At 33.9% G+C, this 13,445-nt stretch overlaps 2 protein-coding genes across 2 annotated transcripts in view; both read left to right on the forward strand.

Moving 5' to 3' along the window:
• LOC124530229 (Down syndrome cell adhesion molecule-like protein Dscam2) overlaps nucleotides 1-6,465 on the forward strand; it is a 236,252-nt gene extending 229,787 nt beyond the window's left edge. Inside the window, 7 exon segments of the mRNA XM_047104284.1 lie at nucleotides 46-196; nucleotides 445-596; nucleotides 939-1,085; nucleotides 1,688-1,840; nucleotides 2,353-2,419; nucleotides 3,958-4,035; nucleotides 4,386-6,465. Coding sequence (XP_046960240.1) covers nucleotides 46-196; nucleotides 445-596; nucleotides 939-1,085; nucleotides 1,688-1,840; nucleotides 2,353-2,419; nucleotides 3,958-4,035; nucleotides 4,386-4,437 — 800 coding nt within the window. The 3' untranslated portion in view covers nucleotides 4,438-6,465.
• A 2,615-nt stretch (nucleotides 6,466-9,080) lies between these two features.
• LOC124538545 lies at nucleotides 9,081-9,854 on the forward strand. The gene has a single exon (XM_047115669.1). The coding sequence runs from the start codon at nucleotides 9,081-9,083 to the stop codon at nucleotides 9,852-9,854; it is 774 nt and encodes a 257-aa protein (XP_046971625.1).
• The last annotated feature ends 3,591 nt before the right edge of the window (nucleotides 9,855-13,445 follow it).

The following is a 13,445-nucleotide window of genomic DNA, read 5'->3' on the forward strand; positions in this document are numbered from 1 at the left end:
CCCCAATTAAAAGTGGGTGAAGTGTTAATGCTAAACTTGTCGTAGGGCGCATCCCCCCATTGCGCGTGTCTCCGCCGGCGACGGGCGGCGCGCGCACGGGCTCCATGCGCACGGCGCTGGTGTGGTGCGCCGCCAGCGCGCTCGTCGTGGTGGCGGCGCTGGCAGCGCTACTGTGTCTACTGCACGCCAAGCGGAAGTTAGTCTTTCATAATCAGACTTAAGAAACAATAAAATCATGTTTACTTTTGTTTAAAATCCTTTGAGCATATGTACCAATTCCATCATACTTACTAAATAACAATTAACACAATTGTACGATTTCGAAAGTATACTTAAAACAGCAACTTTCTTCAGTATATCAGAAATCAAATAGTTTTCTTCGATATGAGTGTTAGTAATATATTTTAAGATAAATTGTAAAATCACTTAGCATTTGATTTTTAGATTTTTCTGCTTATCAAATGACCACTATTTGCGGGATAACAGAAAACTGAGCGAAAGTAATGAAGCCGAAAGAGAAAAACTTCGAGATGGTCATAAACTCTACTCGTCCTCTTCGATAAACGGCAACGAGAAATCCAACGATGATTCGTCAGGTGAGAAATTAAAAAAAAAAAAAACATTTATAACTAATGTCGATCAAGGCGCATATTTTAAAGTCTAGCTAATACACATGATGTAATATTGTACAAACACAAGTATACACAAGTATTTATACGATCAAGATTTATTATCTATTCCCTTACTCTCACAGTTATGTTGAACTACGATCTGATAATGACAATATTCATTGAGAAAATCCCAAAAATAATAGGCAGACGGTTGCTCATATCCAAAACCTCGAAATTTGCATTCGTACAAATCTTAAATTCTAAGGATGGATATTACATATTGTTAACAAATAAGACCACAGAGTAAATAATGAAGTGTGTTTCCAGCCGAGTTGTACGAGATCAGCCCGTACGCGACGTTCGGCGGCGGCGCGGCGGCGCACTCGCTGCAGTTCCGCACGCTCGCGCGCCGCGACGACGACGCCGCGCCGCCGCACCGCCGCCGCCGACGCGCCTGCGACCACTACCGATACGGTAACCGTTAATATTTTTAGTATCTTCGTATATGAACTTTGGCATATTCGCGTTGTGTGCACCGCATATTAAAAGCCTTGCTTTTCACCTGGTCCTTTGGATTAATTCAAATGAAAATATTGAAATGAAAACAACATTTCTTTTTTAATCTCAACAAAGTATGCTTACTCGATAGTAGGGCTATGCTAGCCTTTTTAGATAGGTAGCATCAACTTATCACGTATTCTACTTAGAGCCAAGCAACAATTTCTATTATTGTGTTCTGGGTTAAAGGGTTAATGGAGTCCGTGTAACTACAGGAACAAGAGAAATAAAATCTTAGTGTTCAGGTTTGGTAGTAATTGATGGAATAGGCGAGATTTCTAACAGTAGAAACTTCTCGAGTGGCCCAATTACCTTTCCGCTGAACTATGTTATAAAAATAAAAATTGGGAGCGTTAGAGTAGCCATTGTGACATTATCTCATCTCGAAATAATGAGCTAGTATTATCTACACGGCTTACTTTAGCATCGCATGATTAATCAAATCCGTAACCCACCTTTTCTTGAATTCCTATTACAGATTAAAGGAGATCAGATATATAAAAAAAATGTAATTCCAGACGAATCAAGTCTCTCGAAGTGCTCGACGGTAGAGGCGCGACACCGCCTGCGCGCGACGCCGGCGCCCGCGCCCGCGCACCCGCCCGCGCACTGGCGCGAGCGCTCCGACTCCGACGACTACAGCGACAGCGCCGCCAACACCACCACCAAGGGTAACCTGGAAACACACGTGTACTATTTACGGCAGAGACGACCTCCGTGGTCGAGTGGTGTGTACACCGGTTTTCGTGGGTACGCCACTCTGAGGTCCCGGGTTCGATGTAGATTATCATTAGTTTTCTATGTTGTCTTGGGTCTGGGTATTTGTTGTACCGTCGTTACTTATGATTTTCCATAACACAAGTGCTTTAGCTACTTACACTGGGATCAGAGTAATGTATGTGATGTTGTCTCATATATATAGTAATTAAATACCGTCTTTAAAATTCATACCATATAATATCCGAGCAGCTTTGTGGGATTAAAGTCAAGGCCTACAAGTATCTTTATAATTTAGGTGATTATTTTTACCAGTAGATATACTGTATTTTATAATCTGTGGCAGCTTTGTAATTAATTGTATAGGGTTAAATACAATACAGTATGACATTATCTACTCATAAAGTACGTACCCTTGAATAAAATATATTTAGACGCTGATTTATCTCGTTAATGGCGTTCCCAGGTTCAGGCGGGTCGGGTGGTGGCAGCGCGTACGGCAGCGGTCGCCGCACCGCCAGCAGGTAGACCAGGTACCTCCCTGCCCCCCGACACCTGCCACGCACCCTCACATCCGCTGTCATCATCACCGTCATTACCACGATCGCCACCACCGAGCACTGTTTCATACCAAATACAAACCCACTTCAAATGGTTTTTTCATTCATTACCATATTGTAATTGTGTTAAGTTACATTTGGCATGAATGTTAATCATTCTACAATACATACATTAGAGTAAAACAGAAATAGAGAGACAAAGTTTGTAGTTTTTTATCTGCTCTTACACAAACTAGCTTCTAACCTTTCCTCTTAAATATTGCCAGCTTCATAAATAATTATTTATAAGTAAAAACTTAGTCCAGATTTAGAAATCCTATTCTTCATAAAAAATTACACTTCAATTTTTTTTTAATATGAAGCATGTTAATAAATAAATACTCATTTTATTTTATTATTTTACAATATTTGTTTACTCGCTAATAAAAATTACAGCGCGTTAAACTCATGACATCTGGATTCTACTTGCGTCAGAAATTCAAACGTTACATATAAAACGTTGCACTCGAAACAAATTAATTATAATATTCATTTATTTGATGTGAGTAGGCTAACTTCCATCTTATAAGTGGTATGCGCCACCATAAACATTGCCATTATAAGAAACATTTACCACTTGGAGATATAAGAAGTTATATCCCTTATCTCACTCACTCTTTGAGCTGCAACACAAAAAAAAGAAGTATTACTGCAGCTTCTAATACAATGATTGGATGGTAGGCATCATGGTAGGCTTGCTTGGTGGTAGAGCTTTGTGCAAGCCAGTCTGAGTAGATACCACCCACTCATCAGTTATTCTACCGTCAAATAACAGTATTCAGTATTATTGTGTTCCGGTTTGATGGGTGAGTGAGCCAGTGTATCTACAGGCACAAGGGACATAACATCTTAGTTCCCAAGATTGGTGGCGCATTGACGATGTAAGGAATAGTTAATATTTCTTACAGCGTTATTGTCTATGGGTATGGACCTATATGCTCGTCCGCCAACATATATCATAAAAAAATAGTAGACATTGCCGATTTCAAAATGTGCGCGGCTTTTGGGCACCCTAAAAAAATAACATCACATCTCGAAATATAAATCAAAAAAGGATAGACTTTCCATCATATTATGTCTCATATATGGCAGACTATTGTAATATATTATTTTATTAACAATTATTGCTATTAAAATTGTAAATAACACTTAGTTTCGTAATATTCGTGCAGTGTAGCGTGTGTACTGCTAGCGTGTGAATGACGAATAATATATTTTAATATCAGTGACTTGAAATAAGTACGTAAAATAAGTTCATTGCGTGTTTAAAAGCCTATTTGTTAAAGAAATTATTCTTGTATAATTATAAATTATTTAAAGAACCAAAACTCTGTGCGTTAGTTATAATTCAAGGTCGTGTAACGTTTTTATACGTAACGTTTTGGGTGAAAACTTATCTCAATACTTACATCACTTTACCGCTGATTCTTTATAGGTACTTACTTCCTTAATATATAATGTGTTTGACACAGCGGTGGTCAAAATGGGAGCGACGGCCTCTCGGGCTGCTTCGCGCCCGTGCCACCTGATATATCTTCATTAATAGACAAGTAAGATTTAATCAAGAAATAGTTAAGTGTATCGTATATCATTTCTGTAAATGCATAGTCGTATCATTACCAGGAAATAAATTACATTAATTTAATACTTTAATAATTGGTTTAAATATACTTGAAATATAAATTTGTATCAAAATTACACATAGATACCGAAACCGAAAAAAATGTAAGGCTGGTAAAAAAAATGTGTGAAAACAATTTATTTCAAAATTAGCTTTTGTAAATTAAGTCATTATTATGTGCAACTCATGCTCTAACAGTAGCGGTAATATATTAAAAAAAATAGGTAGGTGTGTCTTCTTTATTCAGAGTTTATGTAACATAATTTTTAAATATTTCAGATACCAGCAGAGGAAAGAACAAGAACGTCGGGAATGTACGATTCACGTGTAACATTCCATGGTCCATTGTAGATTTTATATACTTTAGTATGCTAACAAATTCTAACTCTTGACTAAACCGTTCTGAACAAATTTACCTGTATTAGATAGGTTTTTGATGGAATAAGCTTTTTGCGTCTTAATATTGTAATAATATAAAACTGAAACTCATAAAATCCGAAAACATCAGCACTGATTATTTTTAAAATTTATGGAAAAAATTGTTACATTTTTTAGCTGTATTTATCTCTGAAAAAAAGTTACTGGATATCTGGAAGAGACACAACATAGATTTGGCTAAAGATCTCTAAAGCTAAAGGCTACACGTATTGCTTATTATGTGTATAATTGTACAATACAATGCATGGATTTGGATACCATCCCTATATAAACCAAAAGTGTTCCGGTTAAGTCATTAACTAAAAATTTAATAAATAATTCTACACTTGCTTTATAAATTGTTTTCTAAAACAATTAAAATAACTGATTTGATACCGTTTTCTTTGTTTAAAACTTGATTGTAAGTTGTGATAAGTGTAAGTCAGGCGTTAGTTAAAAATAATATCGCCTATTTAATAAAATAATAACACCGGTTCCTATATTTAAATATCATGGCTTAATCAACTTTTCGTTGAACTGTTACTAAAAGAAAAGCGAAATACTTGATTCCGTACTATTTTAAGACGTTTTCACGAGCGGTTTATAATAAAACTCGTTAGTGTTACAGTTAGTAAGAATAATAATTAAAATATCGAAACAAAATTCGTTTTATAGTATAGGAACCGATCTATAGACAAGGCTTAAACAACTTTGTGATTATATTTACGACTCCCGTAGCTAAGTGTTAAGAGTATTTGTTACAAATAGATTATATTTACATATATAATGTGATTTATTTAAATGCTGTTAACAGGCATACTCTGTAAATGTAATGGTTTTGTAAATAATAAGAAATTACTAATTAGATATTTTTGTTTGCTGTGAGATAATGAAGTCATGAAATGGCACTAAACTGCTTAATCTTATCGTAAAAAAGACCTGTATGTATACAGAATAATACTTATTATTAGTATTTACTTAAAAACGCCACCGCAGCAAACAACGAATGCGCCAAAAAAGGTTAGGCAAGGTTTTTTTTAATTTCTAATTATTTATTTTTTTTATTATTTTATTTATATAATAAATAAATAAAACCAAACCTGACTTACATTGGCGCTTTCCCAGATTATATTACTGCGGTGGCGTTGATACATAAGTACCTTATTATTTAATAATAATTTTATAGATTAAATAGCGTAGCTTGAAACGATACAACATACATAGGTTCTTATTGATGTTTTTTGTAGGAAGTTATTAAAAATAGCCCCGTATTTAATGTTAATATAAAAATATATTTTGGAATTGCTTAACGATAAATGTATTTCTCACAGCGAACATACATATTTTTTTTAATAACTTGTGTGCATAAATTAGTAACTTTTAAACTATAAATGTTCTATGAAGCATTCGTGTTCAAAAATAAATCAGAACGTTTTAATGCTTAATTTAAGTCCATATTTCCATATGAACACATGAGATAAGTGTATTCATTTATGCAGACAATTTATTAGTCATAAAATAGACATAAATTACACTAAATTATAGGTCGCTCAGTAAAATGACATTTTTTTCAAAATGGCGTCACTTGAAAATTTGTCAACAAATTACTCAATGCCTGTCATTTTGAATCGTTAATATAGGTTGTCATGTTATATCAGGACATGTTGATATTAATATTTGCAATGAACTTCTTATAATTATAAAGTATTAATTGTAATTAGCAGAGTGACGCTTTTATATCTCTAAGTAAATGTTAAAACGGCTGTTCCAATCCGCAAAAGATACATATCATTAAAATAGACTGCTAATTTAAGCGATTCGTAATTCTTTTTACTGTATTGTTGATTATAATAGTTGATTAGCGTTTAATTATACACTATTGTATAAAAATCTTTCTATATACATGTTGTGTAATAATAAAATTATTAATTTTAATATTAGGACGAAGGATGGAAATAAAAATGTGTGTCGTAATGTTTATTTATTTTTTGTACATCCTTTATTACCTTAACTATTTGAATCCCGCACCTCCAATACACTTTAAATTTAGAATTAAGTATAAATGTTGCCACGCAATTTTTTTTTAGAACAAAAATTATTCTCGTAGCCTTTTCACCCGCGAAGGTTTTAATCGTTTTTACGTTATAATTATAAGTAAATGATAAAACATCAGTATTATGGTAGCTCAGTTTAGTTTAATACACTTTTATGAAAATTTACAGCTGTGAATATTTAAGTACCTAAATGTAATGCGTATATTGAATTCCAGCGTTCTATGTAGCGAGAACATAATTATTATAGTCAAAGGCTACAAGGGTTTAAAAAAAAATCAACCGACCAAGTGAAACTCGTTTGAACTAACACTATTTGTGTTTATTTACGGGCTTACAAAATAAACGTGCAAAATTATAAATTACAAGCAAACCATTTGGCCTAGGTACACTACATTCTCTTTGCTGATCGTTTTAACAAAACGTTTACGTTTTACGTTATAAACTTTTAATAGGTAAAGCATTGAGTATTTATTTTTATATTTATCACCGAATATTAATAAAGCACAGTAGTAATGTGTATGGTTAGTGGTTTATTTAATATAATATGTAGGTACTAGGCTCTTCCTAATGCTAAAGTAACTGATCATTATATAATATATTGTATTCGTATCGATTACAAAAAGATGCGAATTTACAATACAATTGAAATAAGTTATTTTATTTACATAAGAATTAATAACATTAAATGCTTAAATATAGACACATATGAATTAAAAATAGTTACTGTATACATCGTGACTGAATCGTGGAAAGGTGGCAAGGATGCTAGGAGCATTTTTCTGTTGAATCGCAATTGCCATTGATAATACGCATATACTCTAAATGTATGCATATATACTGCAATTCCATTCCTCTGGGCAAAAAACAAACGAGCCCTCCTGTCAGTGGAGACAATACGCGAGGTGTGATACTTTTGATAAAGCTTTTTGCACCACTACTCCAAGGGCCAAGAGTTTCGATAACAAATGGTGCAAAAAAGTAAATTTTGTATTTTTTTAGTGCCAAGTAGTGAAATAGATGTAAAAAAATAACAACAATTTAAATCAAAAATCAAATCAAAATACTCTTTATTATAGACCAGTAAATAAATCACATATACACGGTTAGATGAAAGATGTACCTACAAGAGGCGGCCTTATCGCTAACACAGCGATCTCTTCCAGGCAACCTTAAGGTAGAGGAAAACAGATATAGAAAAAGGTAGGGGTGTACAGAGCAGATATAAACGTAATAAATAAATACAGTGTAATATTAATATATTAAAAAAAAAATGAATAAAATAATGTACAGTACCTGATATCTAAAATGCATACATATATGTATCTATCTAATTAAATTCAAATTATAATATACAAAAATTAAATTAATATCTCGCAAAAAAAAACAAACAATAAAATAAGTAAATAATTCTATTAAGTACAGCAATTAAAGGGCAAGATCTGGGGGCACGGCAGTGCCCCCACCAAGTCGAGCAAAAAAGCGGCACGGCCGTACCATCCTTTTCTCGAAGCAATTCAGGCCATTTTCGACCTCCTGTAACTTCGTCGTGGATAAAACTAGAAGACTGAATTTTCAGTAACCATGCAGGCATTGTAAAGACACGGTATATTTCAAATTTCATTCAATTTGAACCAGTAGTTTAAGAATTATAACGGGTCACAGTTTCTTAATTTTGTCACTCACTCACTGACTGACTCACCGATGATCAAAATTCTAAAGCACTTCTAGCAGACCTAGAAGCTTCAAATTTGGAATATAAGTAGTGTTTGGTGTATGAATCAAGGAAAAACTAAAATAATTAATAAAATGATAAAATTACAAATACAAAGGAAGATTATTTATTATATTAGTATAATAACAATATAATAAATTTATTATGTAAAATGTTTGTTAATTGTGTAATTACGTTCTCTTCTAGTGCACACAGGGGAGAGGTGGGGAGGGCGCCACCAGTGCGAACGTTAAGAGTAGCTCCGTCAATTTTTGTTGTGATAAATAGTTTTAACCACCAAATGCAAGTGAGGATTAATAATCTAGCAAGACAAATGCATAGTACCTGCGAGTGAAATGAAGAACTAACTCATTCGAGACGTAAAAGTGCAAAAAAAAAAAAAAAAAAAAAAAGTGTGAAACAATCGTGATCTAAATTGTGTTTATTTTCATGAAATTGATACCGCCCGTGAAGACAAAAGACTTAGACGTTGATGAAAGTAGCCAAAGTGAATAAATAAGCAATTTCCAAGACAAGAAAACCATGAAGACAAGTTTTTGTATTCTTACATAACATGTAAATTTGCAAATCATCACTCATTCTGCGGTACTATTTACTAAAAGCAGGAAAAGCGCCATCTATTGGTGAATAACGACTTCACAACAAGGTCCAAGTCGCAAGCGCATTCGGGACCTCGAGGTCATCGTGTTTCCACTACTACACGACAGGTGGAGCTATATTAAAATTGTGCATTAAACATTAAAACTTTTTATCAACCATCGAATATATACAATGGAAAATATTACAAAAATATTACAAAGCATTCAAAAAGACTTACAACAGCAGAAAACTGACATGAAGAATATGCAGGAAACTATCACAACATCAATAAATGAAAACATCAATTTACAGTTCCAAAAATTAGATAAAAGATTTGAGAATCTAGAAAAAAAAGTTGAAGAACAAGAGAAGTACATAGATATAATAGACAACAAACTAAGGAAGAAAAATTTAATATTTTTTGGTCTCGAAGAAAAAGAAAAATCATATCAAGAGTTGGAAGACGCTATTTTAGATGTTACAAACAACCTTTTAACAACTTCTTGTAAAAGATGGGAAATCGAAAGCGTAACACGCATAGGAAAGAAAGGACATAACCCCCGGCCAGTCATAGTTACGTTTAGCACGCTCGGGAAAAAAATTCAAGTTCTGAAGAGTAAAAAATATCTAAAAGAGCTCAACTGTGGATACTATATCAAGGAAGACTTTCCACCAAAATTAGTACAAAAAAGGAAAGAACTGCAAGAAATAGTCAACATAGAGAGAAAAAAAGGAATCAATGCTGTACTGCGCTTCGATAGAATCATTTATCCGAAACAGAAAGAGAATAAAGACCGCTCCAACTCGAATAACAAGAGAAACCAATCACAATCACCTGAGTACATAGCTGTTGGGTCTAAAAACGAAGACGAAATTTTAAACAAAACCCCCAAACACCCTCCTAAGAAAAATAAACATGACATAAGAAGCTTTGTAAATCGCAACAACAACAACAACAAGGAATAGCAATCAAAAAGGTCCCCTCTGATTCTCCCAAGCCGGTTGGTCACCGTGGGAGAAAATGACCGCAACCCTCCAGATATAACTAAGCAATTAAAAATCAACTCATATGAAAAACGCTGTCAAGATATTTATATTTGCTCATACAACGTGAGATCTCTCAGAGATGAGTCGCGTATGATTGAACTAGAGTCTGCTCTTAAAAAAGTAAAATGGGACGTAATTGGTATATCAGAAATAAGAAAGGAAGGATATGGAATTGAAGAGAGAGACTGGTGTATCTTTTACTATTTTGGTCAGACAAAAGGGCATAGAGGAGTTGGATTTTTAGTAAAAAAAGCACATAAAAGAAATATACAGAAATTCAGTGGATTTTCGGACAGAGTAGCTTTGCTCAATATTAGCATTCATAAAACAGAACTATCAGTAATACAAGTATACGCCCCTACTGAAAGTTCGTCTGAAGAAAACCTAGAACTTTTCTATTCTGATGTAAAAAAAGCAATGGAAAATTCAGGACAGAACATAATCATTATAGGCGACTTCAACGCCAAAATAGGTATCCCTAAAGTACCTATAGAACCTATAATCGGACCCTATGGCCTAGGTACCGGCAACGAACGAGGAGAAAGACTAACTGAATTCTGTTTAGAAGAGGAAATGGTCATACTGAACACTTTATACAAGAAAAAACTTAGCCAAAGATGGACATGGATGTCACCTAATAATACAACTAAAAACGAGATCGACTATCTGTTAACAAACTCAAGAGATTATTTTATTAATTTCGAGGTGCTAAGAAAAATTTCATTTCCTTCAGACCACAGATTAATAAGAGGTACATTAAGGATAAAAAACTACAAAAAATGTCGCAAAAAGTTCTCACAACATAACTCTTTGCTGAGAACAGAAAAAGAACAACTAAGATTTTTGGATACCTTGAAAAAAGCCCTTGAAGGCAAATCCTACAAAAATATGTCTACTCAGTGTTTGTATGACTACTTAGAAATAAGCATCATAGAGAGCCTGAAACAAGCAAGATCTAATGAGAAATTAAAAAAGTGCTTTAATTTATCAAAGGAAACTAGAGATTTAATTAAGAAAAGGCATACATTACAACTAAAAAATAATAAAAGCAAAGAAGAAAAAATTGAGCTAAAAAGTCTGTACAAAACTATCACTAAGGTTATTTATAAAGAATACGAAAATTACAAGCTAGATATCTATGAAAGTTGGTTACATAGAACAGGTAGTATAAAATCGGCGAATAAGTCACTACGTCAGTGTAAAATGTGGATACCAAAGATTAATACCTCGGAAGGCAGTTCGGAGAACAGAAATGACTTAGTTTTGTTGGCCACGAATTTTTACAGAGAACTCTATAGAAAGAGACCCTCTAAAGATGTATCAATAAACAGAATTTCTAAAGAACTGAATGTTGAAGCCGAAGTGAAAGACTTCTCCTTAACGGAAATTGTATGGGGTATCAGAAACCTAAATAATCGAAAAAGCCCAGGCCCGGATTCTATTATTAATGAAGCACTGAAAATAGGCGAAAAAATTATTTCCGCCTTAATTACCATACTATTCAACAGAATCCTGAAAGAACGGAAAGTGCCAGAGCAATGGACGGTATCTGAAATCATACTTATTTACAAGAAAGGAGATCCATCAGAAGTCTCCAATTACAGACCGATTAGTCTCATGGCTAGTTTGTATAAATTGTTCTCCCAATGTCTGCTGAAAAGAATTGGAACAAATATAGATGCGAAACAACCCATAGAGCAAGCCGGTTTTAGGACTAAATACTCTACAATAGACCACATTCACGTTCTCAGCCAAGTGATAGAAAAATTTAAAGAATTTAATTCCCCACTCTACATAGCCTTCGTGGACTACCGAAAAGCCTTTGACTCTATCTCACATGCGTCCATCAAAGAAGCTCTAGAATACCACGAAGTAGAGACAACGTACATAGACATCATTAGCAACATATACGAGAACTGCAAAAGTAAAGTCAGACTGGAGAGAACCGGACCAACTTTCAAAATAGAACGCGGCGTCCGCCAGGGAGATCCTTTGTCACCGAAAATTTTCATAGCTGTTTTAGAACTCATTCTTAAAGATTCAAGTTGGAGCAACAAAGGTATAAAAATAGACGACAAATACTTGAGCCATCTGCGATTTGCGGACGATATTGCATTACTAGCTAGCACCGCTGAAGAACTAAATGACATGCTAACAACCCTACATTTACAAAGCATTAAAGTCGGACTGGAAATAAATTTTGACAAAACAAAAATAATGACTAACAATACCTTAACACCTATTAAAATTAACGGCAAAAATGTAGATTATGTCAATGACTACATATACCTGGGCAAGCAACTGTCCTTTAGAGAGACAGACAAGGAAGAGGTGGAGAGAAGGATTGCATCAGCATGGAAACGTTACTGGTCCTTGAAACACATTCTGAAATCTAAGTTGTCCACCAAACTCAAAAAGAAAGTACTAGATTCTTGTGTACTACCCTGCCTCACATATGGCTGCCAAACATGGTGTCTAACAGAAAAAACGGCTAGCAAAATTTCAGTCTGTCAAAGAGCGATGGAAAGAAGTATACTGAACCTTAAGCTTTCGGATAAGGTAAAGAACACTGAAATTCGCAAACGAACACAGGTCTCAGACGCAATAACCCATGTTAGAAAGCTGAAATGGAAATGGGCGGGCCACCTGTCTCGTTATGAGGATGGCAGATGGACAAAGAGAATAACCAAGTGGAGAGGTCCCAGTACGGGCAAGCGACGTGTGGGCCGCCCGCTCAAGCGCTGGGCGGATGACATACGAGCTGTCGCTGGAGAGAGCTGGATGAAGGTAGCTCAAGAAAGAGAAAAATGGTCTAGTCTGGAGGAGGCCTTTACCCGCACGGGAGTTCCCTTTAAATGAGTGTAATTTAGTGTAATTTTATTATAAGTTAACTTAATATATAAATAAACATGAAACATTTTATTAACTTAAAATTGTGTAGTGCATGTTGGAATAAACTAAATAAATTTAATAGAATAATAATATAAACAATTAAATGTATTTTTTTAAATTAATCATTTTATAATTTACAACTGTGTAATGCATGTTTGAATATTTGAATATTATATTACACTAATTGATACAATAATAGTGCTATAATCAATTGAATTATATTATATTGTTAAATGAAATGTATTATTAACTAAGGGAATGAAATAAAAGGCTTATTATTATTATTATTATTATTATTCTAGTGCACACAGATCATTACAAGACCAGAGTAAACTATGACCATGTTTCATTACATTTCCAAAAACCGCTTTTCCTGTATTTATTTATTATTTTTTAATTTATTTTATAATATTATTAATTATTTGGATAATATATATTATTATTTTTAATAATAAAATAATTATTATTAATAATAATATACATATTAATATTTTAATGTATTAATTACATAAAATATGGATATCGGTTCTGCAGTATTCACATCCGGTCAAGCTTACGTGGCACTTTTGAGAGTTACAAGTCTGGGCGGTTTACATCTAATTAATATCGACTTTGGAA

The sequence above is a fragment of the Vanessa cardui genome, chromosome 1 (assembly GCF_905220365.1).
Source record: "Vanessa cardui chromosome 1, ilVanCard2.1, whole genome shotgun sequence".
Lineage (NCBI taxonomy): Eukaryota > Metazoa > Arthropoda > Insecta > Lepidoptera > Nymphalidae > Vanessa > Vanessa cardui.

What these genes read in the sequence shown, in the direction of transcription:
- LOC124538545 (XM_047115669.1), top strand. Translation starts at nt 9,081, where the DNA reads ATGGAAAATATTACAAAAATATTACAAAGCATTCAAAAAGACTTACAA.